We start from the raw sequence: 26,833 nt of genomic DNA on the forward strand, positions 1-26,833 counted from the left end.
AGTTGTGATGGCAGAAATCAAGCATCACTCTTTCTTTTACAGTTCATAGTCAGATACAGTCATCACTGTAGTACCCAGGCATCAGCAGAAGAACTAGGACAACTGAGATTAAAGAAGCTGATCTGAGCTGGGTTAAATGCTACCTGCATGGCTGGCCTTCTAATTTTTGGTCCAGGCATTTGGCAGGAGGAAGGGACAGACATACACTTCAGTATTTTCTGGTACATAAATATGAAGAAGATACTGTGAGAAAATATAGACCCATACATTCTGTTATCTTCAAATGATCTGTGTATTTCAATCCAAAGGAAACAGCATCTCAAGAACATGAATTAACGGAGCTATCATTCAGTGTTTTTTAATAGCAAGCAGGGAGTATGAGCTTGAACCTTGAACTTCCATCACACACTTATTAGACAATTTTAAAGACATGTTGTGGTTTCAAAATGTCTTCCAGGAAGAGAGAGACTATTAAATCCAGAATAAATCTACAGTCAGTTAATATCAGTTCAATCACAAGCGTGCTCCGAGATCAGAACACAAGTTATAATGCTATCTTCTGACAGAGCTGTAGTCATTGGAGTACCTCAAGAGCTGGTGTTCGGGTTGCAAATAGCTGACTGCTGTGCTAGAGAGAGTCAGATTTTCAGTCCTCTCTTCTTGCTCTCCAGATTGATGTCTAAATCTGGGAGTTACTCCCACACCTCAGATACAGAGCCAGCCTGGGATATGGTTGCATTTTAAAGGGAAAGCTGCCATACAGCTGCTGTGATGTAAATCATTCCTATCCTTGGCCTTGCCCAGATGTAAGACGTCAAAGAAGCTGAATTACGCTGTATGTTTTCTGTCTTCTTCAGTGTATCTACCACACATGGAAGAAACCTAGTGACAACCCTTAAAATTGTAGTATTCTGTCTGTATGTAGATGGATGGCACCATATGAGGAAGAGAAATGCAAGCTTTTTGGTTTTAAGATCACCTTCCCTATTTGCCAAGGAGAAGAAATATTAGATTTGTTTTAATGAAATACAAATTAAACAAAGACTTGCTCAGAAGATGAGCACTTACTAAATAAATTCTGGAGTGGGAGAATAGCATAAATATGACTCACATACAGCAAACTTAAATCCTACACTGGGATATAAACACTTCAAAACTAAACTCCACTTTAAAAAACATAGGTTTGTATGAGCCTCAGCTCCACTGAGGGTTTTGGCTTTTAAATCACTGAGAAGTTTAAAGCTATTCTCTAGGTGAAAGAAATTAGCAAGAAACAAGCTACAGAATAAATGTGAAATACAGTCTGCATGTAGGTGTCTCTTCTCCTGACATACAGAATTTCAGCTGCAGTTGGTGAAGTCATAGGTATGTGGAAGACTGAAAAGTCTTATACCACAGCAGTGGTTCCCAGCTGATTGGCAAAGTAGCTACTTAACAAACTCAGTAGGTAATGCCAAAGCAGATCAATGGAAGGAGTTAAAATGAACCCAGTAAGAAGTAAAAAGAACCAAACAACCCCAAATCAAATCACTCTGCTAAGGCAAACTGAAGGTAGCTAGTGTCCATGCAAAATGTGGGACCTTTTGAAAGGTCAGATGTTATTATCCAATGAAAAGTTAAAGGTCACTGAATAAAATGAATTAGTTGTTGTTGCAAAGCACCTAGATGTTCTGGGAACAGAGCCCAGTCCTCAGTGGGCTGGGTAAATAAGTAGCTTATTGCTCATACAACAATTTCACAGCTGCTTTGAGGATAATTAGACTTTGATATATCTCCTTTAGTTCAGTGGGATTTTGCAGTACATGCTTGAGTCATTAGTAACTTCAGTGCATCATCCCCACTGCCCCCAACAAGGTATCTCGGTGCTTGGAAGAAGGAATTACATAGTGCAAAACAGCTTTCAACATGCTTTTTGCAGGCTGAAAGATACCTGGTAACAGACTTTAAACCTCCTGAAACTGCAGGAGGGAGTGTCTAACTACTTGACTTGTCACATAGCGCAGAAATGTTCAGGTACCACAATAAAGAGGGCACATATTTACCTAAAATAATATATTAATGCAAGGTTCTGTTAGACCTCAATTTTCAGGACATGCCTTAAACTCATTAATTTAATACTAATTTGCCTTTAGCAGCCCTAATGATTATATAGGTCAAGAAAACTAAAATATCTTTATTGTCTTTTTTATCTCCTTAGAGTACGCTCGGTTTGAGGCAAAAATCCATGACCTGCGTGAGCAGATGATGAATCACAGCATGAGTTCTGGGTCCGGCTCCCTGAGGACTAATCAGAAGAGGTCACTGTATGTCAGGTAAGCAGTGAGAGATTTCTCCTGGGAATATGCTGGCAGCTACCTTGTCTATGCCTGATTTATGTGTTGTGGGTTTGGCAAGGTGGGGAAGAAGTTTGAGGAACTGCATTGAATTGAACTGAGAAATGCATCAGTCTTACAATGTCATTAATGTGAAAATTGGATAAAGCCCTATTGCTTAATCTGATTGTTTCAGGCCATTTTCAAAGAGCATTATACTTTTATAGTGATTTGGTTTTATGAGATGAAGATTTCTTACCAGTTGTCAGCTCTTTTGATATCTGTGATGGATATTGCAGTGTAGTGACGCATTGTATTTCTGTGTGAGGTCTTGCCCAGGCAGGGACTGATTTTTCTCATAAAGAGGACTTATTTCCCAAGACCTTGTTCTAACAAAGCAAGGACTATTACATGCTATTCTAAGTGCATGGCAATCTACTGCCTCCCCAGTTGCATTTATTTATATTTCTATCAGTCTGTGCTACAAAGAATTTACCATCTACCTAGCAAGATCAAATATGCAGATGAGATTCTAAACAAGCTGATCTGCATAGCTAAATGGAGTAGTAAATAACATAGGAATTGCATAACTGTGAGCCAGACAGTAGCAGTGGTTATAGTTTTCCTTTGACTGTGCAAGTCCCTTGCCATAGTCATTGCTGGGTAAAAGACTGGTTGTTGCCCAAATTGTTGCTAAGAAAGTTCTTGCCTTTTGGAACTCAGGGAGATCTATGGGCCTCTGTGCCAAATACTCTAATAATATTAACAATTATGCTTCTCTCAGCTTTTCATTTTTGTTTTTCCCCCATGCTCAGCATTTCATTTGAAATTCCTGACAATCATGAAGTAGAGGGAAGCAATTTGTCAGCCTCCAGGCAGTGATAATTATTCATGGGGAGCTAATTCAGGTGATAACATTGCAGAGATCCAATTAAGGCTAAATTCTACACTTTGTCATTATGCCCTCAGCATGAAGGGGTAAGGTAGCAGAGACGGAAAGGAAAACTTAAATGTTAGCACAGATGGTCTTATTCTAGTGGGCAACAACCAGATAAAGCACTAATTGGTACTGCTGCCAGAAAGAGCAAGGGCTTGAAAGGATATGGATCGATGTTACCAGTGAATTTGTTGTTGGGCAGGGTTAGGTTGTATATCTTATGGATTTTGATGCATCTCCAACCTTCTCTGACCTCTCTGGCTTTGTGTTTACTTCTGGAGTAAGTTATTCCCACTATTTCACCTGTGGGAGGTTTCTTGCAGATGTAACACAGAGCGATGTTGTCAACAAGCTTTAGCTTGGATTTGCATTTTATGAAAAGCTATAGTCATTGGACATGCAGGGGTACGTCCAAGCCTACTTTGCTTGAGTTAATCCAGGAACCCAATATGTGGGGAGCAATGGTGCAAGAAATCCAAGCCAGCAACCACAAGTCAATTGAGGTGTGCATATAAAGGGCTAACACAGGGTCCTGAACGACTCACTGGTTTGAGCTGCTCAATTACCCCTGTAACAGCATCGACCTGGTAAGCCCTGCTGAGATCTGAAGCTTATTAGCTTGCATACTGAGCCATGCTAATAAATCGATGCTGCCTCTAGACTAGCCTAGTTCTTGAATACGGTATTGCTCTGTGTGCACTTATGAGCCTAGTTTCCCACTAGTTCATGAATTCTGGATGTGGTCTGTCTCGCTAGGCTGATACACCCTCATGCTTCACTGCAGGAATCTTTGATGTCTTAGCTGCATATCTAAATATCACTTCCCAAACCATAAATGCGAAACCTGTTCTTTTATTCCAAAGTTGTACCAAAAAATGCCCCAAATCTCTCAAGCAGAAACCTCAAAAGCCTCAGTCACTTTTGTTAGCATAATTTTTTGCAGTCAAACCCACACAATTGGCTGTTTCCAACTCTGAGAAGTCTGTTTGAGCAGCTCTGTATTTTACATACTATTACAATGTGTTTGTAGTGCAGCAGCACCTGCAGCATTGTACTAGGCACTGGTAGTTCAAACCATAATACACTAATTACAAAGGTAACTTATGTCTGCACTAGGTATTAAGGGAAAAAAATGTGGATTCAGAAACTGAAGCTTTCACTTTATGAATAAACTCTTTACAGCAGGGACCCGTGTAAAAAGTCTGGCATTTAGGGTTTGTTTTGTTGTTGTATTCTTACAACTCAGGACGTTTCTGTTTCAATGGTTTATTTTGGTCAGCATGTGCAAGAAAACTAGAGGCATATTACCATATGTTGCAAATCTGTAGCTTTAATGCCAAGTTTATGATTCAAGTTTGCTGTTTTGCTTTCTTGGGGATATAGTGATTTCGCTTCACTGAGTGCAAGCATAGTGTTTGCTTAGCCAGTGATCTTAAAGTAAATAAGTATGTTATAGGCAGCACAAGGAAATAAAACAAGGTCCATGTAGGTTGCAGTAATTGAAACTGTCATTATCTGCTCATAGAAAAGCCAACGGAAAAGAAGATGAGGAAAAGCAAAGCTCTGTAAATAGATTTGCCAGGGGATGTGGGGTTCATTGGGCACAGGGTGTTCTTGCAGTCTGTGACTTCCTCATCCAGCCTCTACTTAAATAGCATAACATTTTCAGTTGAGATATATAAAAGAAGTTATATCAAATGAAGTGAGATAAAATCTAATAGGGGAATAATGGTTGAATGTAGGACTAGAAGTTGTTGGCTGAAAGCAATTAGCAGTCACACTTAAGCAGTGTATACAAGCACAAGAAAATGATCAAGAATTATTTGTTCAGAATAAATTGTGTGGCTCTTTGATATGATCTTCTATCTGTGCATACTCTGGTGTTTCTAACTTCTATCATCTTTTTCTTTCTTTATGCCAGTCTGTTTTTCTGATGCTTCCTGGAATGTTTACCAGGAATTCCCTGAATATGGTTTTTCAGTACTACCTGTTCCTTATGTAACACCAATCCTATACCTCTATTTCAGATGTTATCAGAAAGCCCATAACACTAAAGGCAAAGTATGAGACTTCAGGGGAGGATGGAGCAGTAGGAAATGCTATTAGCTCTATTGGCAGTCCATATCCTCTTTGTCACTAAGTCTTTGTTGAGGAAAAGGAATACAGAAAGAAAAGCAGAAAGTGAGAGAATACATATGAAAAATTTATTATTTACTTGCTGTTGAAGATGAATGAACTTAATTTGAATTCAGTAACTGAAATGAAAGGCTAAAAGTTTTGCTATTATTCTTTTTAATTCATTGGAATCCAGCCATCAGCTGATGATTAATGAGGAAAGTAAACAAACCCATCACTATACTATATATATACATATGGGGTACTTTAGTGTTTCGTATACAAAGTCATATCTTCCCTTTAATTTTCTTGGCTCGAGGTTTTAAAATCTGCTTTTGTAATGTTATGTATTTGTTTGTCTTGAAGTAGCTGCATGCTTTGCTTTGTTCTTCTAGGTCCAGGTCCATAGTCCAATTTTTCAGGCTATGTGTGGTTATGTTGGTACCCTTAAGAAGTGTCATATCATGTTCTTTAACCACAGGCTGTGGGACATGAGAGTCTTTTGAAGAGTAGTACAGAGAAGTACATCAGAGAAATACAGTCCTTTAAAAAGTTTGGTGAAGTGAGCAGCCATTGAAACTTTAGGATAAAATTGCCAAGCTTCAGAGGAGACAGAGAGCTTAAGCATGGTGAAGGGCTTTTCCTATTGATTTACAACATTCCTCCTGAGCTGAAAGTACTGGTGCAAGATTTCTGAGGGTATAAGTAGGCACTTCAGTAATTGCTACTAGATGTACAAATAAAAGGGTTTCAGGAGTCATCTGGCATCTAAGAACTACCTTCTTTTAGTCTGTTCTTGATTCACAGACAAAAACCAACTGGATAAGCTTTGTATAAACAGCCACAGAACCTTTTAATCTTTATTCAAACAAGACAGTTTCTGAAATAACATCTATAATTAAAATTCCAGCTATCCAAATCCACAGACAGGCAATGGAGAGGTGTATCACTCTGCAGAAACAACTCAAAAGCTTCACACACACAACCAGCCCTTTCATTGTCAGTGTTCAGTACCATCAGTGGCCAAACATTATACCACCTAATCATAGAATCATGGAGTAGTTTGGGTTGGAAAGGACCTTAACATCATCTAACTCCAACAATGGGCAGAGAGACCTTACACTAGACTATGTCACCCAAGACTCTGTCCAGCCTGGCCTTGAACACTGCCAGGGATGGCTACTTGTTGCCCTGTATAATGGGACTGGTTGAGCTTACTGAAATGCAGATATTTCAGCTTCAGCTCTACTTTCAAGTGTGTCAGCTCAGTGCCAATTGTACAGTTGGCCATAGAGGTGGGTTTTCAAAGTCAGAGCTGGGACAGGACTGGATCCAGTTGTAAATTCAGAAACAGAGGGTTGGCAGCTGCCCCACCACTAATTGTCCAGGGGAGAACATTACAGTGGGAAGTGTAACCAAGGGCAAAGCCTCTTCCCAATAAGATGAGGAAGTTTAAGATCAATCTCTTTGTTCCAGCCCATGCTGTGCTAATTATAAACACTGCACAGTGAAAACAGCTGCTTCCTAGGCCACTACAGTTTGTCTTCTTCTAGCTGGAATTACTGCTAAGCATTTCATAGCTATGATAGATGTATGCTGTACAAACAAAAACCATTATGTGTTAAAAATGAGTGTGTTCTGGTTCACTTTTTATTGAGCAGCAAGGAACAGAAGCTGAAATTTGCCATAGCAACTTAGCAGCAGGTGAAAGAAAGTCAAGGTTAAGGTACTTTGGGTTGTTTACTCTGGTTTCCATCAAATGAATTCTCCATTAGGCATTAGATACCTTTATACACAATTCCTTAGAATCATACTTCTCAGAAATCAGAATGATGCTATATTGCTTAGAGAGACTTTGGTTTTCAACAAATCACAGATATTCCCACTTGGGAACTTTTCTGAGTACAGCTGAAGTCTGGCTGAGGCAGTTGTGGAGACTGAATCCACATGAAAAATGCAGTTATTGGAGACATCATGGCAGTGAAATCTGAACACATGATAACATCAGGCTGGGTGATGGAAAGCTCTGCTGTTTAGATCTGGAAGGAAAAATGTGATGGAGATATAATTTCATCAGGGCCTTTCAAACAGGAGGTACTGGGGGAAGCAGAGAGAGGTATAGAATGGTCATACCTAAACACTCATTGCAAGGGAAGAGAATATATATATTTATATCTATATAAATGTATATATATAAAAATGTAAAAAAAAGAAATTCAAATACGTGTATTTGTATATAACATGTTTAAATATATGCTATATCCACACAAACATGGCAAAGCATCTTCACTTAAGCTAGTTGCCTAGTACCTCTCATGAGTCAGAGAAGTGCACTTGGCACTTTCAGAGCACAATTCATCTCATCCAGAAGCAGACATCCAAAATTGCTCAGGCGAATCATGCCCTAAAAATGTCTGTTTCTCGCAGCTGAGTGGAAGGACCCTCAGGGGATTAGCTGAGATGTAAACACCTGTATCAGAGGCACTTCATATTCTCTGACCTGAATCCTACCAACACTGAGTATCTCTCACTCTTTGACAAGAGTATGCATATACATATGTTGAAAAAGCTGTAGCATCAGGCTTTCTGCTTGTTGTCTGTGAATGCATCGGCTCTGTGCTTCAGTAAGACTCTGCAAAGTAGCTTCAAACCATGGCCAGTCCTGTTTAAATAGTCTGGTTTTATTCCTTGTGCTCTTATTCCCTACAATTCCTTCTAAATTCACTTTCAGCTGTTCGCACTCTTGAGGATCAACATGCTCAGTGCATGGTCATCAAGCTGGATGAGTTTATGATTCATAGAAGAATAGAACAGTTAGGGTTGGAAAGGACCTGAAGATCACGTTCCAGCGTCCTGTTGTACATTTCTTTCAGGCTTCAGAGCCTGCATCTAGGTGTTATTGTTTGGTTTTGACAGGGAAATAACTGGAGCTCACACAGCCGCTCCTGTACTTTGATGGCATGATAGACACTACTAGAATCCTCTTTTCTGAACAGTAAGTGGAGGAAGGTGGAATTTTAGTACAGTTTGCTTACTTACCTTGGATTATTCCTAGGCAATTGAACAGTCCAAATTACAGTAGAGAATGGAAACATGTATTCAGGAAATCTGTGATAAATGGCATAATACAGAGAGCTGAGGTTTATAGTAGTGTTTAACAAACATGTTTGGAAATGGTCAGATCAGTATGCCATAACCTACACTCATGAAATGGATTGTTGCACTTGAAATGCCATTTCAGACTGGAAATTGAAACCTGGTTGGGACACGTGTCCTGCTTAATTATGAGTCTCTGAATATTCCATTGCTACTTTTTAGCCATTCCTTCTCTGAATACAGAGTCTTCTCCAGATCCTGCTGGCACCAGTATTCTCTATCTTTATTTTTCAGAGCAAGGAGGGTCACTCTCTGTCCTTGAGAGACATTTTTCCCAGGTGGACATTCAGGAGCTGAACAGTATAATTGATTAACTTTTCATTCAGGCCTTTATTAATTATCAGAGACATCAAGGAAGAGAGAAGGATACGGAATATTCTGACATACAAGAATCACCTGATACAATGGTCAATAAATCCAATCAGTAGTCATTATTTATTACTTTGAAATTCAGGTTTGGAGCAAAAGTATCTGGCTCGCAGAACCTGTGATTATCTGTAAAATGAAGAAGGCGGATGACAGCTCCTTGGGTATACAAACACAATGTTTTCTTATGAAACTCAGGCTGTTTATGTGCTTAGAGGATCTTTATTTTGGCATTTACAAGAAGTACCATGCTGCTGAGTACAGACTAAAGTAGGTAGTAAAAAATTCAACTTACAGTTGAAGAATATCTGGAGAGAGGTTGTTTTTTTGTGAGGGAAGGAGAGGGTTGAGGTGGTCTTTCATTGATGTCAGTAGGAGCTTTTCACACTTCTTTGTATTAAGCCAGTGAACATTTTATAGATCCTTAACTGAAGTGTGTTAACTAAGACACACAACAGTGTCACCACTGGCAGCTGAAAGATCGATGCGAGAATTATTAAACTTGGAATATTCACAATTCAAAGGCCTTCAGGCTTATTGTTTGATGGAATTTTGGTGCTAAAAGAAACACCCCACTGTAAGTATAACATATGTCTCACCTATACCCTAGGACTGTGAAAATCAATGTTTTTGCTATATAGTTAGCTGAAAATATTAGCCACCTCAGAAGCTACTACAATTCTTCATAACAGTTGCTATATTTCTTATTCATCTGATATTTTCTTGCAGTGCTGATGCTAATGAACAGTTATGGAAATATGAGGTTGTTTGCTATTTTTTAATAAGAGACAAAGAAGAAGTGGTTAATGGAGAGTGAAAACTGAACATGTAAACACATCAGTCAAAGCAGTCTCATCTCTGCATCTGACACCAGCTCTCCCCTTCACATCTTCATGTTTATCATATCTGCTACTCTTAGGTACCCAGTATGAAACAAATCTGATTCCTTCCTGAGGTGCAGCGTGATGCGCCATTAGCTGCTCTAGCATGGACCAACAGCTCAGAAAGCCTTTTATTCAAAGATGAATCTCCAGTTGTACTGAAAAGGGGTAAAATGCAGTTTCATTTCTATCTGGCTCTAGCTTTGCAAATCATTGAATACTTTGTGCTCAAGATTAAGAGCTAATGCATGCAGTACTGAGCAGCTCCAAGGACTGAGCCCTGCGTGAATATACCACAGCCTACAGTAATCGCAGATAACAAGCTCTGCCTGAAGTTCCAAATGTAAAACAGAATATAAAGCAACTCCTTATCAAAGCCATTCTTGCCTAATTCATCTTATCTTTACATTATCAGTAAAGCTTGTTAGATATGAAATAACTAGCTGAGACCTGAAATCATGTCCTCAGTGCTGAATTATTAATGCCTGCTGAGACAGCTTTTCTATTAACAGCATCAGTAGGAGTAAGTAGTACATAGTTCTGGCCATTTTCCTTATTGCTCTGTTTCATAAGTTATTGAAATAATGTCCCAGAACAGCTAATGTGCTTGACGTGATGCCAGCTCTAAAGAAGCAGCACACCTTTTTCTTAAGAAACACTTTAATAACTTTCCATTGCACATACATTCGGCTTTCCAGTTCCCTAGTGGGACTGCCTGTGTTCTGCTTTGGAGACTTATCCAGCAGGAAAGTGTCAGCTAGGATAGTTTCCAAGCTAGGAGAAGATGATGATGAACTTGGCCACGTGTGCAGATAGGGTTTGTTTGAAGCTTCTGTGATGAAAATAGTCCATTTCAGCCTTATTTCTAAGCAGAGACTCAGAACAGGATCCTTTGGTGCAGGGCAAGATAATGGCAAAGAAGATAAACTATGTATGGCTTAAAATGGCTGAAAGTGAGTCAGCAAAACATGCATCTAACTGTGTCTGTTCTATGTGGAAAGCAGTCTTACCCAACAAACAGTTTCTTACAATGTTTCCCTGTCAACAACTATAATAGGACACCATCAGTTTATGCAGTTTTCAGCTGGAAAAGTACAAGGCAGAAAGTTAAGACTATGAACATAGCAATAAAACCCATTGAAATAAAAGCTTGTGGGTATCAGTCAAAAGTTGGAAATCTAAATATGTGCATTGGCACTGAGCAAGCTAGCAGAGACTCTTAGCACAGTGACCAGTATAAGAGAAAGAGAGAAGACTGCTTGGCACCTATTACAGTTTTCTACTTGAAATCTTATACAGAAAAGTTAATAAATGCACTGTAGAACAGGGCCTCCAAATTAGCTGCATTGGAACAAAGCCGAGAAAAGCATGGAAACAGGACATAACCCTGCTGAAAAGGGCAGTGGCAATTCCCATTTGAAGTGCCCTCCAGTAAAGATAAATGAGAAGGATCACCGCAAGGAAGTCCATCTATGAGAAGGAAGTCTGACTGAGTTAAGTGATGAGGCTTTGCTGACCCTTTTATTTCTCATTAGACATAGAAATGACTATACTAACCCTACAGTGAGCCTAGGAAGGATGTGGGGAATTGTCTTCCAGAGTTGTGGAGCACAAGGAGCTCCTAAGCAGCTCCATTTGGCTGTTCCCTCACACTCCACACTTCTAACAGGGAGCAAAGTCCTGAAACAGAAAGACCAGGTGATCCCAGGCATCACTGGCATCATGTGGAATAGATCCTGGTTCAGCCGCACCCAGTTTGCACTCACTAAGTTTCCAGTGAGTAGTGGTTGTGTGGTGCTGGTCAGTACAGGAAGCTGGTGTTCTAGGGAGTCCAGCTCAGAGTGGGGGCACCAGCCCCAGCAGGCTGCTGTGCAAGTGCAGGGCTTGCACTGCTTGCTCCATATCTGTCCCTCTCACACACCAGATTCAGTAGGTGGCTTTTGATCCTCTCTAAATACACCTCATGTTCAAAGTAAATGGAGAAAAAAGGATTTCAGGGATTATCACAGAAACAGAATCATGGGATCGGTTGGGTTGGAAGGGACCTTAAGATCATCCAGTTCCAACCCCCCGCCACAAGCAGGGACACCTTCCACTAGAGCAGGTTGCTCAAAGCCCCATCCAGCCTGGCCTTGAACGCTGCCAGGGATGGGGCAGCTTCCATGAGCAGCCTGTTCCAATGCCTCACCCCTCTCACAGTAAAGAATTTCTTCCTCATATATCATATCTCTGTGTTTGTACATCTTCATTCTGCCATGTCTCCGACTTCATCTCTTGTGAAGACTCTGACTTGGGGTCACGCTTCTCTTACAAATACTTATTCTAATTGCTTTCTCTACAAATGTGGCAAATAAAAGAAGAAACAGATCTGTCAGGTGAAGAGTTTGCCAGATGTTCCTCACTAAACAGGAACTATAGTAACAAACATTCACCCACTTCCCATAAATTCTATTCCTTTTTCTTATGCTTTTCAGTTGACATTGCAGGCAACCCCATTCATTCACCCACTACACTGTGCTGCTATAATTATCAATACACCTGCTAGCACCACATAATACCTACTGCTATACAAACCACTGCTTACAGAGAAGGCGTGATGCTATTTTTGCTCCCACAGTTTCCTCCTAGTTGTTCAAAAGGGTCCTGGCATAGTGGGCAGCAACTGAAAGCTTTGTGAAAAATGAGGACAGAAGCAGTTGCTTGACAGCCTACAAAGGTTCTTTCTGTGTAATCTTGTATTTCTAGCCACTTAGATTTTAATTACGCCAGGTTGGAATAGTTTTCACCTTAGTGTGTTTCTAATGCTATGTCCTCTCCCTTTCCAAGAAGTATCAATACTCCTTTCTTTCTGGGAACCAAAATGGATTGTAAATTTCCCTTTTGAAAAGCATTATCTCTGCAGACACTTTCTCTTCTTGATGACCTTGAGACAATTTAGAATCCAGGTAGAGGACCAGGTAAAGGTTGCAGTGGTTGACTTGTAATTAAGCCTTTCTACAGATAAGGATCACAGGTTATCAATCACAGCATGAATGCACAGCCTAATGGCCATCAAGTGGTATTTTGCCATGTTCTTGCAGATGGTTCAAGACACAAAGCCATTGTTGAGTCCTTTTGGCTGTTCCCCTCTGTGCTCAGCTAACCAAATTTTGTCTGTCAAGATCCATTAGAATGCTTCAGAAATTATTCTTCCTAAAGAAGTAATTTTATATTTGAAAAATGTCTATAGTTTCTTCAAGTATTTCTGTGTAGGAAACAGGTCTCTGTATGAATTCATCTTGAAAACGAACTGAATCTAGACAGAATCAAAACCATTTTCAGTAGCACTGCAAGAAACATGGTGCAAGAAATGTTTCTAACATGGTTTGCAGGTTGAAAATGCAATCACCTTTTGAGTCCAGACATTGGAAGTCATTTTGCCCTTTCTATACTGGTAATCAGAGTATTGCCACAGAGCTGTTGTGACAAGAAGGCTCTGCTGCAGAGAAAAGCTGTGAATGTAATGTCCTGTGAGGTGCCCTGGAAAGTACATTCACTCTCTTATTTTGCCCCAGTGTCTCATCCAGGCATTAAATTACAGGCAGATTTTTATGGCATCCACTTGTTATTATTTTAATAGCAAATTTATTACGATATTAACTTAGATTTTAATTATAGAATAGTTAGGGTTGGAAAGGACCTTAAAATCATCCAGTTCCAACCCCCTTGCCATGGGCAGGGACACCTCACACTAAACCATGATTTCAGTAGTATATATTGTTGTTGTTTAGCATGTTAGTGTCTGGTCCTGATTTCACACCTGTCCTTCTTTACAGAAAAAAGGGTGAGCTACACTACCATTAGCATGGTCAGAACTAGGTTCCTAAAGTTTCTATTAGAGTTATGAGGAACGGCATGATTTCAGTGCATGGCACTTTGTCAGATCTGACTCACATTGGTTTCATTGTGGCTAAAGTTAGCCCCAATTAAAATGCAATAAGAATCATACAATCATAGAATCAGTGAATGGTTTGGATTGGAAAGGACCTTAAGATTGTGTATTTCCAACCTTCCTGCCATGGGCAGGGATGCCTCCCACTAGACCAGATTGCTCAAAACCCCATCCAATCTGGCCTTAAATAGTTCCAGGGATGGAGCTTTTACAACTTCCTCAGACAAAGTCATCAGTCTTTACCCTGGTTGCAAATCATAATCATGAGATATTCTAGGAGTAATGATCAGAATCCTTCCTTCATCACTGATATTTGCTTATGGATTCATCTCAAAGTCTTGTGAACTTCAACAGATCTTTCAGCCAAACTGAATGGGACCTGAATTTTCTTCTTGAGTCTTTGAAAACTTAATCTTATACCTTAATAGTAAATTAGAGTATCAGTAAGAAAAACAGTATGCTTGTCCAGTGGACAAGGAGTGGACCCTTACACATCATATCAATTTCTGTGTTGGGCTTATTGTCCAGCTAGATCTAGTGATTACTGGTAGAAGGTGATGGGTTAGTTTAAAGTCCACAGCTCACACCTCCCGATACAGGTGCCAAAACTACAGGCATTCAGCACACGTTATAGAGCTTCCATGCAAAACAGAAATGAAACCTGGAGGCCAGGTGAATTCCACTGGGTTTGTGGCAAATAACTGTTCTTTCCTGTAAATCTGCTCTGATTCAGCAGATGCCTGAGAATTTATTTCAATATCTGAATGATATGCTGCCTTTTTAGATAGGGCAACAAGTATGATTTTATTGTAGCTTATTGTAGCTACTGTATTAATGTAATCTTAATTCTTTAAGGGTTGTGTATTTTTAAAGGCTTTTCTAGTTTAATTTTATTGTTGTTTGCTGCTAAAATTCAGAAAATGCTTAAACAGATCATCAGAAATACAGGAATATCTTTTAAATTCCTTATCATAGAATCATAGAACAGTTTTGGTTGGAAATGACCTTGAGGTCATCTAGTTCCAGCCCCCCTGCCATGGACAGGGATGCTTCAGTGTAGACCATGTCCTCGGTAATATATTTATCTATCTGCCTTTGTCTGCTGCACAAATAATAAACATTCATTTAGCAGTACTCACCTACACATTTCCTTTAGGAATAATGAAACAATTTTAAAACTTTGGATAAAATCCAACAGATAGGTTTGCCTTTTGTTGTTTCTTTAACATTCTTTTCCCTCCGGATTTCTTGTGCTGGTGGCAAGAAATATGGAGAAAAAGATGTAAAAGAAATAACAATTGTCAGACAGGATACACTGAAGGTATGAAATAATAGGCAATTTGACTGAATTAATGACTGGAAAATTATCCCGCTGAATGCAAGGACCATTGCTGAATTTAGAGCCTGTGAAAGATGAGGTTGTTTTCCTCTTAATAGAGTGTGAAAGAGCTGTATGGTAGGTTCTTCTTAAGCTATTTTAGCTTTATCTTTTCTGTATTGCCATCAGGCACTGGACAAGCATAAGATTATTTTGTTTTTAATGTGGACAGTGTGCAGAAGGGTCAGAGTTTCCTTTCCCTAAGCTTTTTAATTGCTATCATTTCCTTGATTCAATGCAGCAGCTCTTAATTTGCATTAAGCCAAGTGAAAGGAAAATCCTCACTTAGTTTGTTGGTGTTTGGATTTTAAAGAAAGGACACTTCAATTGTACCCATGTTTCAATGATGCTTTTTTAGGAAACTATATAAAAGTACTACATCACTGAAGTTGCACTTTTAATGTTCTATCTACAGAAATGCACTACATACCACAGCGTGCTACAAAAGAATTGCATTTGTTTTTCTTCCAGTTGCCTTGGGTTCTAAATCTGTTTCACAGCTACAGAGGATATCAATTTGGAATGGGATTTTGTTATATTTGGGAAGAGCAGACAGATAAGTATATGGAATAAGGGAAATAGTCTAATGTGTTTATTTAACATTCAGTAATAATTATAGCTTCTACAAACAGCAGTAAAATCCGTCTGCAGTCACTATAACTAGTGGTTAATGTGGTGTGAATCGAGTCATACACCTTCATAACTCAGGCAAAAATGTTGGTACTAACAAGAATCTTATTCCAAGTTACTGTTTATAAGTGCTCTGCCTGTTTAAAGAACACAAAGCATTTTCGATCCTGTCTGAGCAATTCCTCCAGGAAGATAAGTGATATCATTCTGGAATTGAGAAGCTCAGATTCTGTATTGATTTAGGACCTAAAAATACACAGTTATATTGTTAGAGAGATATGGAGTGATGCTGAAGCACTATGATGACCTGTTTGTTCATTGTAGGAGACCAGCTGGAAATAGATTTTGAATAAATCATTTGAGACTCTCTAAGCCATAGAACTCTGAAGAGTCTCAGGTCAAACTTTTTTCTGGCATTTATAAATTAGATGTGTGAAAAGAAGTTGGATTTTGTTTCACTGCATTCAAATTGGAAATGAAAACTCATCAGAGACAGTTTTTTTTAATGGGATCAGAAGCGAACTTCTGATGCTTAAGTTTCAGGTCAAGGTGACCTAGGCTCTGGTTGTAGTTGTGTCATAAACAAGAAAATCCCAAGAGGCTTAAGAAAAGTCTGATCTATTTCCTCAGTCCCTAACTTCAGTCATATTATTAAGGTACTGGAGCTGTACACAAGTCATAAAGAAACCATGTTGACTCAAATAAACTCCATTGAAAACTCAGACTATCCTTTCCTTTGAAAGCACATCACATGTCTGTGTTTTCCTCCATTTCTGATATGGGCAGACAGAAGAAAGGTAAAACTCTATGGAATTTTCAGTGCTGTTATTTCTCTGCAGAGCTGTTCTGGAAACAAGCTTATTGGAACACAATCTGTCTTCACCCTTAATCTAGAGGTATAGCCTTCTAAGCCAAGTACTTTGTCATTTCAGTCAGCAAAAAGGCAACCTTCATTGCAATTGTGTCTTTATGACATACCAAAACCACTGTACTCACAAGAGAGGGTCAGGAGTACTGAGATGTGAACAAACCAACACTTGTGCTTCTTTGAGTATTGCTAGAAAGCAGACTTGCTGACATTTAGGTCAAATACTTCAGTAAGATTATCTCTGAGTGATATTTATACCAGAAGCATTGAAGTCCTCTCAAAGTCAAACACTGGATGTGTTCTTCCTGACGTGTTTTATCTCTGCTCACGCTGTGTACATAAAAATAGGATTTTATGGGATAAAGATAATTTAAAAAATCAGCTCTGCAGACTATTCTTGGGAAAATGAAGTACCAACAGAAGTAATTCAGTCTAATTAGATTTGGGGAGGAGTGCTGTATGAAAATCCAAACACCGTTTAAATAATCATGATAGTCTGGGATTTAGAGAGCCTGTATTTGTGTGAATTGCTTTTTCCCAGTGTACAGAATATTCTCATCATCCACTCTTCCAAGAATAATTGAAACTTTGAGCTGATTAATTAATTTTAGAATTTCTTTCTTGATTTCTTAGCATTTTTACTGATAAAAGCAGCCGTCTATCAGGCTAAAGTTTCCTCTGCCAATATTTTGATTGACATAGGGTTTCCTAATGGCTGATTAATTGGTAATTGTGCCTGGTAAAATAACAAATTAGATGTTTGGGTTGCTGAGCAATCGTGCACTGTAGAAGGGGGCTGTCCTGTACATTTCCTGAAGGCCTATGAAATTGTACCCCATGCTTTAATGGAGGAAAAGCATTTACAGTTTGACTCCAGTCATTTGCAGCATAAAAATTGCAATAATAGAATAGCTATGGTGTGTTCACTCATTCTGCTTCTCCTATGAGCATGAAAAAGTAACATTAGAAGGATGTATTTCCTGTTTCTATTCCCTTCTGGGCCCCTGATTGTCTCTTGGGGTGGAAATGGCTCCTATTCCCATTAAAGAAGGGCTAGATGCCTCTTGGAGCACAAGTCCCCAAAATGGACCTGGACAAGAAGGTGGCCTCCCACAGTGAGGAATGAACATTCTTGGGGGTTAGTCCCTGTATATTAAAGCATGGTAGACTGCTAAACATACCTGGAAAACTTCCACATAAATTCCTCCTTCATAGCTTGTCCCTGTGTCCATGCTTGTATACTGGTTTTGCATATAACACAGAGAGCAATGATCAAACAGCAAGCAGTAGTATCTGCCTAGTAGTTCAGGTTCAGGTTGAATCTTTCTTTTCCTCATGTTCTATCTGCTTTCTGTGCATTAAATCATGGTCTCCTGCATGTAATTTTCCATCATGTGTTTTTTATGCTCTAATTGGTTAACATACATGAAATATACATATAAGCTGGAATCATTAACATCACTCTGTCCTGTTCTTGCTCTATCCATCTCTTTAATGTCATATTTGGATGGTTCCCAGTCTCCACATCCTTCTCCATAGTATACCACAGGTACCTTGTGTTAGATTTCCATTAGTCTTTTGACAAACTACAGACAGCTTGCTCATTAATCGTTTATCTAAGAGATCATCAGTCATGGTTTTAAGCTCTTCATTACTTCAATAACACAGCTACAGTCATTACATTTCATGTCTTTCAAACCTTCAGAGCCATGCTTTTGTGTCTGTCTGGAATTCAGAGTGAAGTGGGATTTTGGCTGTCTAAGACTCAGGCTGTAATGCACAAACTTAGATGTTCACTGTGATTACAGTTACAGACATCTATTATTTTGGGGGTTGAGTGAGAAGCAAATTAGTGAGACTCCACTCTTCAGCTCTTGTTCCCCAGGGCAGTGTTCTGAAATCATAGTCCATCCCTTGATACTCATTTCCACTCTTGCAGTCCAGTTGTGTATTTCAAATGAATTTTTTCAAGGTTAATTTGGATTCAGTCCTTGCTGTGTTTCAGAAAGAATGGGATTGCGCTCCTCTAAAAGATTATTCCATGCAGGTCTTTGCGTTAATATGCAAATAAAATGGTAATTGTAAAAATACACCTTTGTCAATCATGTATTTTAGTGGTCTAAGAATTCTGATTTGTTGAATAAAATTATAATTCACTTGGACATAACAAAAACATCACAATAAATTCTCACCCATTCAATAAACCAGCCATTTTCTCAAATGTCATTAAGTCATCAGTTAAACCATAATTAAACCCCCATGAATGCTTCCGCTTCTCAAACAAATCACTGCTCATAATGAATTAAGTGGAGTGAGGCAAATGGAAAAATTTAAACTACCAGGAAACATATTTCTTCACCTAATACAACCATACAAGTAATGCTGTTTCAACAGCATTCCTTTCAGATTCATCTTAACTGGAAATTGTAGCAAGGTGTGGTAGTATAACAGCCCCCATGTTTTAATGTCCTGCTTTTTCAGGCTCTCTCAGACCTTTGTAATATAAATCATTTCATTGCTATCCTATCACTCCTACCTTATTCTAAATCCTATTCTCATCCTTTTCTTTATGCTATGTAGGCAGAAGATAATCTCATTTTATTTGGTAAACCTCTAAGTTTTGTTTAGGAAAACTCAGGGATGAGTTGCTGCTCTTAATGAGAGGGAGCAGAGTGAGCTTTGGAATAATCCTATTTAGTGACAGCCTGTGAAGGAGGTTAATGCTTTTTTAATAGGACTTTCCCAACATTTGGTTTATTGTGCTTGCAGTAAATACTGTTCTTTGCCTCTTTCATCTCTTAACTGAAAGCCTATGAGACTTCTTTCCATGACACCATTTTTAAAGTGAAGTATTGATTTATTTTCATTGATCTCACTGCACACTGTTTAAGGAATTGATATTGCCATTCAGCAACATGGCACAATCTTGTTCTCCCTCAAGTCAATACAAAATGTGTCAAACCTTGAACCACCACGCTCCATACTGAATAGTTTTCACTGTCACTCAAGGAGAACAGACTTCTTGGTCGAAGTAGAGGATTTAGCAGCCTCAATAAAAAGTTATTGCTGATTGATGGGGGGGAGAAACTTGGAACTGATATTGTTAAACCCATTTCCCAAGGTGTCTTGTAGGAATAAGCAGTCCTCAGGCAGCTGGGTGAGAACGCAGACAGTGAGCAGAGCTGACTCAAATATTACCTGTACAGACTGATTGAACACAACTTTCAGAGCATATTATGAGCTATGGAAGCCCAGCTCTGGCATCACAGCATATCATAAAACATAGTCTACCGAGGGTGATCCGAGGTGCCTAACTTAGCTGTATAAAATCTGCATACAGTAAATAGAAGTGTTGAGTAGGGAATTCAGTTTTGCTGTGCTAACCAGGGAGCTTGGCCAAATGCATCTTTAATGGAACTCCATTACAGAGCATGGCAACACCTTTATGGTGGATTAGGGTCAATCACTCTGCCTTTTCCCCACATTGTTACTTTTCCAGTCAAAGCCAACCTGGAATCACTGATAACAGCCAGGACAACTCATCTACCACTGCATTCCCAAGCCTCCAATTGACCACGTTCTTTCTCCCAGACTTTAACCTTCCTGGCCCCTCGGTCATACTGTCTTTTCAAGGAAAGGGGTGAAAAATGTGCTTTCCACAAATGGCAGCCTAGTGGTTAGGACATTTTATGAAGACAAGAGAGTTCTGGCTTTGAATCCATTCAGTCTGTTAAAGGAACTGCATTTGTATCTTCCACTTCCTCAGTCAATGTTTTGGCAAAATCTTGACTTTCCCATACTCAGGTAAGTCTCTAACCACTAGAATACTATATTAAATACTAAATATTATTCCTATTTTGATTGACAATAGCTTTTCCTATTGTGTTTTTTCCTGTATTCACTTTTACGTATGTTAGGCATATTCAGAGCATATTATGGTTGACCCATATAGGGCTTTAATGCAGTCAGAGTATTTCTCTGCTTTAAATGTGAATTCCATAAATGTTTAAATGAGAGTGAGACATCCTGTTCATAAATACGTGATAGCAAATGTAGTCTAAAATACTTGGTCTACTGAAGGGAGTAGGAACTCAGTATTTTGCAGCAAGGCCTTGGTGCTTCAAATTCATCTAAGTCCATTTTAGGCATTAAAAATATTCAGTCTGAATCTTATTCTCAGCTTTTGAGTAACTGGTCACTCTCCACAAAGTTTTGTAATAGGCTGTAGTCAATACTCTTTTACCTTACTTTACTTCAAGTGACTACCAAAGAGGTAAGATTAGAAATGGTTCTGATTTTCGGGTTCATATGAAGCTTCTGAATAGTGATCATCAAGAAAGTCCAAGGCAATTACAATCACAGTCATAGCTGTATCTAAAACAAGTCACATGGGATTTCATACTGCTGTAGAGCTCTCAGAGATGCCATTTTCTCCCAAAGAAACCCTAAAACTAGCAGGATATTTTAAAGACAATATCAATGATTAGCAAGGAAAATATCATAGTTAATTTGTGAGCCTCATTCACATTAATGGATTCGTTTTGCTCCAAAATAGGAATTCCAGCTGCTGCAATGTCATATATTGGATATGTCTTTATCTCACCAACAAAATGATGTTATTTCTAAAAATTTCTCTACTGTGACACAATTATTTGGTTATGACTATGTAATCCAGATAAACCAGTAGCCCAGTTGGCACCCAGGGCCTTGATTGCTCACACTGTATGGATTAGACCTCACCAGGTTTGATTGCTTTTGTATGTCACAGTCCTGTAGGCTTTCACTCTAAGAGATCCCCATACAACCTCATGCTGCTTTTTTTTGGACATGCAACACTATGTTTGTTGCATCACTATTCTCACCATGCTATAAGACATGGCCTGTGAGGCTATAACTGCCAGGGAGGTTGTGAATGCTCCATCCCTGGCAGTGGTCAATGCCAGATTGGATGAAGCCTTGGGTGATATGGTTTAATGTGAGGTGTCCCTGCCCATGGCAGGGGGGTTGGAACTGGATGATCTTAAGGTCCTTTCCAACCCTAACTATTCTATGATTCTATGACATACTGTTCACACTACTTGAGATACTTGGAAGAGTAAGAATACCACATTCAGCAAGTAGCTATTTCTCAGGGCCACAGGATGTGGCACTGGCTTAAAGCAGCCCTGAGCCCAGTGCTAAGCAGTGTGGATTGTATATGCTAGGGGGGATTAGCCTTGGGCAGTGAGGTTGCAAACCAGTTGGCAGTACTGAGCACCTTCTGGTACAGATAGGTCTAACTGTGTAAATGTAATAACACACCTGCATCCTTTTATAATTAACTTCTTTTAGTGAAAGTGTCCAGATTGAAAAGAGATCTTCAAGACAAATGTCTCAGACTGGAGGAAATTTGATAGACAGCAAAATCATACATCTGGGTTATGTTGATTTAGAAATGTCAGGGTATTTTTATGTAGATGTCAAGAGTTTAAAGAGCTGCTTCCTGCCTCCCAGTTTAATTATTTCACATATGCCCAACACTTTCTGTTCAACCTCTGCCTTGTGAGGGTCAGTTTCATAGCATTTGCAGCAAAGATGCACTGTTGTTTCTAATCTTGCTTCTCTTCAGAATTCTGCAGACATCGCAAATGGCCCAGCAGATGTTGCTTTAAAATGCAGATAAGTAGGACACACTGCCACTCGCGGGTGCCATCATTACAGACCCCTGTTACTGTTTTCTGTCAGCTAGAAGTTAATCACTTCATTTTTACCCTGTCAATCATTTAGCAGGAAACAAGAACAAAGATATCTTTAGGGCATGCATAGCATCCTTTTCTCCAAGGCATTTTTTGCATCAATGGTATGATGATTTTTTCTCTTATTTAGTTTTTTATGAGCTGTAAGCATATAAAATATTCCTTTACAAATTTCTTTAGATGTTGCTGCTTCAGCACTTTTTAACATCCAATTTAATAGTTTTATTTTCCCTAGAAATTAAAGCATTTTTACTAATAGCATTGAGAAACACTTTCTGAGAAATTACCCTTCTGCTCATATCTTTACCCAAAGACAAAAGGATCTAGGTTTGTAGTGGAAGATTTTCTCTAAAAATGAGGAATATTTGGATTAACTGCAGAAAGATACATGGTGCTGTATGGGGACATTAGATGTACTCAGCAGTTTGGTTATAATCCTAGTGTTACTGTGCTAGATTAGAAAGGTACATGCATCCACCATCTTGTAAACCTAAAGATGTAGGTTTTGCAATTATTGCATACAATAAGCTTTGTACAAGTAAAATTGTGTCTCAAAAAAAGGACATTGTAGTTTTTAATGAAAACAATGAATCAGTAGAATCTGTCTTTCAGAAAGATTTCTCAGTGCCCTTAAATCTGTGATGTGTTTCAATCCTCATATTCGTCGTAATCATAGAATCACAGAATGGTTAAAGATCATCTAGTTCCAAACCCTCTGCCACGGGCAGGGACTAACCATGCCACACTTCTCAGTAGTAGAAAACCTAAAGACAAATGGGGTTTCAGCTTGAATTCCTTAACTAGTTTCCATAATGGAAACAGTTTCCATATGGAAAGCTGTCTTTCAAGCAGATTGTCACAAGCCAAATGACTCTGTTTCAAGTTACGCTGATCAAATCAAAGCCCCAGTGATGTAGGGTGAATGTGTGAAAGCGAACATGGCCACCAAACTCAACAGGACCAAAGATTCTTCCCATCCATTATTCTGTCTCAAAAAGTAGCTGACAGCAGATATTCCAATACTATCAAATAGTCTTGATGGATTTTTCTGTTTTTTGGAAAGATTTTTTTAGGCCCATTTGAATTTCCAGACCCTACAACATCCACTGGTTAATTGCATCCCCTATATTATCTGTTAGTGGTTAAATTATGATACCCTCCATTTCTTGTACTGTGAGAACAGTGAGCAAGTGTCCCCTATTCCCTCGTCCCTGAAATTTGCAACTTCATTAACTTTTATTGCACTCTTTTCTTAGTCATCTTTTTTACAGCTGAGAAGACTTACTCTGTATCATCTGCCCCTGTGAGCAAATTGCCCTTATTGGTCTCTCTGCTCCTTCCCTGCCTTTTCCAGGTCCTCTTCAGGATGCAGAATCAGGACTGGCTGTAGTGGATGTGTGTGGGTGTCTGTTTCATGGTATAATAACAATGATTTCTGTTTGGTTCTTCATTCATTTCTGTAAATTGTAGGTGCAGATTTGCCTTTTTCACTACTGCTGTGCATTGAATTAATGTTTTCCTATAAAAACTGAGAAATAGGATAGTTACAGAAGAGAAACTAGAGAAAGTGTTTCTTCCCTGGGGAGTAATTGCTTGGCTGGTGTGTATCAATATGTACATCTACAAAGGAGTGATATTCCCCATGCCTCACTTTGCATTTATTGATGCTAAATTTCATCAAGAATTTTACCATCCAGTTACTTGCCATTTTGAAATCCTTTTTCACTTTTCTCAGTCAGTTTTTGGGTTTGCTACCCTGATACCCCCGTATCATCAGTAAATATCACCTTATACTTCACCACCTTTTCTAGACCACTTAAGGAAATTCCTTTGTTGTAAAAATAAAACCTTATTTGTTAATCTCTGCTTCCTGTCCTTTAAACATTTACTAATCCTTTATTCCTAGACCACTCTATCCTTTATATTTTATGAGTAAGGCTTTCACAAGCATTCTGGCAATCTAAGTGTTATTCCTGGTCCATGAGTTTACTGTTCCTCTAACAAGGTTAAGTAGACCTACCTGTTACTCAAGTTAAATTAATTTGTGGTCTCCCTTTAAAAATGGGTTTATATTTGCCACTTGCACACATTTCAGTCATTCATCTCATCCTGGTAATTTATTACTATTCATTTTATTGATTTGCTATTAAACTTTGTCTACTGACACATCAAGAGCAGATGGTTCCATTGATTTGACAGGTCTGAAAGGCTCTTCTGTGGGTTCATCCTGTAGTTGATTGTAAATAATTCATTTAGCTTTATTGCTTTGGCCTTTTCATTCCTGAGCTTTCTTATTACACCCCAATGCCCTCTATAATTGGTATTTAGTATCTGAATGCCGCACAATCCTTACTGCAGTTACCTCCACTATTCTCCTTCGTGGCAGGGAAATGCCATCCATCCTTACTTTATAAAGACAGAGGCAGTGTCCCAGAATGGCCATTGGGTCAAGGATGCTGAGTAGGAAAACAAGTTTGTAGGTCCTCAAAATTGTCTCCAGCTTTGAGCACAAAACTCCCAAGAACTGATCTCATTGACTAAAAAGTATCAGCTTTAAGGAGGAAGATTAATTAGGTGCCAAGGACTGGATTCATGTCAGCAAGTACCTTGAGTGGTGGGATACCAACAGTAGGCAACCAGAAAAGCTGAGAAGATAGAGACATGTCTGAAGCTCTGGCTCCTGTTGGTCTCTGTTATTCAGAGCCAGAAGGGACACCTTGCTGCCAGCCTTCTTTTGGTGCTCACCTCTTGCTCTAATACGAGTTACATACTACAGTTCCTTTAGGCTGGTCTTCCATGAGCTGCCAACAAGCATTTGAGGAGGTAGAAGAATATGCCAGAGGTGCTGACAATAATGTCTTAAGGCCAGGACAGCCTTTCTTTGTCCTGTTTTGTTCCCCCATTGTGAAGGGATTTGAGGGAGCGCATCCTCTTCTCTTCAGTGTCCCTGCAGGACATGACAATGCAGAGCCATGCCTGCTCAAGCATCTGCTGTTCTCTAACATTGTGTGAGTCTGATCTTGGACATAAGCTCACACTGGAGTTTTTGCTGAAAACGGACATCTCATCTCTACTGTTACATGCAGGAACATTAATAGTAAGTCTTGAAAGCAAATCAAGAAAATGAAAAATCTCAACCCACCTCACTAAAGACCAGTAGTGCAATGGGACTGATAAATGCAGTAAATTACTGCTACAGCTGCAGGAGATACAGAGATTTTCAGATGTGGCCCTGCTATGTAGGAGACTTGGGAAGATACTAGAAATTGCCCTCAGAGGCAGTCGCATGCTGCAGTGAGGGTTTGCTTTATAAATGACTTTCTGTAAAGATGATAGTGCTCATACTATTACTTAAAGGAAGAGAAGCTCAAGCTCTTAAATTCAGATTTTGAGATCATAAGGAAAAGGAATCTTTGAAGATAAATTGAGTTTTGTACAGTCTACTTTTTTCATTTATATTTATTTCATTACACTGTATCTTGCACTGACTTGCTTTTTTATATATGAAAAATGAAAGTTGTTCATCGCAATACAAACTCATGCTGGTTTAGAGTCTTTCCATTAACTTGATTCACTTTATAGAGCTTACAGACAGAACTGCAGTGATATATCATAGCTATGAAAAGGAAACATTTCGTACTCTACTAGAGAAACAGATATTTGCTTAGTTGATGTTTGATGGGAAATACTAAGTTAATGAGATAGAGACAGAAAGAAAACCACTAAAAAGATGTCATTTGCATTGCTAGCCAGAAGTTGTGTTAAACAACCCAATGGAGTTTAATCCTATAAGGCCAGAGGTAGGAATGGTAGAGTCGAATATAAGAGCAATGTTTAGATATTGATGTAGTGAAATGATTTAACAGTCACACATCTGTGAGTGCTGCAGTCAATCTATAGATTTAGACACGTATGCAAAAGGTACTCTGAAACTCCTAATTACACTATTTATCATAGAATCATAGAATAGTTAAGGTTGGAAAGGACTTTAAGATCATCTAGTTCTAACCTCCATTTGTTGCTGTATAATGCAATGCAGCACTTTTTATGCTATAGCAGCTTTCAGATTGCCAAAATAATCTTGATCATCAAAGACAGCCCTTGATCAGGAGACACAGGGTAGCTGTCATCAAAAGTATTGTGGTATAGCACTGGGATTAACACTTACATGGAAGCTCCACAGTAATTGTCCCTCCATGGCCCCTGTGAGGTTTCCCAGCTCCCTGAGATGTCTGACAGTCCATGAACCTGTGCAAGATCCTGAGGGATGGGAATTGCTCTCCCACTAAGTGACTTGTGAGAGTCATCACCTACATGCAGGGAGAACTCAGCAATCTGAAGAGCTCAGTCTGATTCTCCTTGAGCTGCAAGTTTTCATAATTAGTCACCTGCAGACATTTCAAGTGTTTGATTCCTTTTCCATGGATTGTTTTGTTCCTTTTTTTAAACACTGAAATTTTTCCATGTCCTTTCTCCTGTCAGCACCAACCCAAGTCATGCAGGAGATATTGGCTTCCCACCTTC

General features: G+C 39.0%; 1 protein-coding gene across 1 annotated transcript in view; it reads left to right on the top strand.

The window, feature by feature from the left end:
* Positions 1 to 26,833, top strand: part of LOC101881240 (disks large homolog 2) — a 423,431-nt gene that overhangs the window by 337,046 nt on the left and 59,552 nt on the right. The window contains 1 exon segment of the mRNA XM_034072915.1: positions 2,198 to 2,312. Within this exon segment, the coding sequence (XP_033928806.1) occupies positions 2,198 to 2,312 (115 nt within the window).

Source organism: Melopsittacus undulatus, chromosome 2 (genome assembly GCF_012275295.1).
Source record: "Melopsittacus undulatus isolate bMelUnd1 chromosome 2, bMelUnd1.mat.Z, whole genome shotgun sequence".
Taxonomy (NCBI): domain Eukaryota; kingdom Metazoa; phylum Chordata; class Aves; order Psittaciformes; family Psittaculidae; genus Melopsittacus; species Melopsittacus undulatus.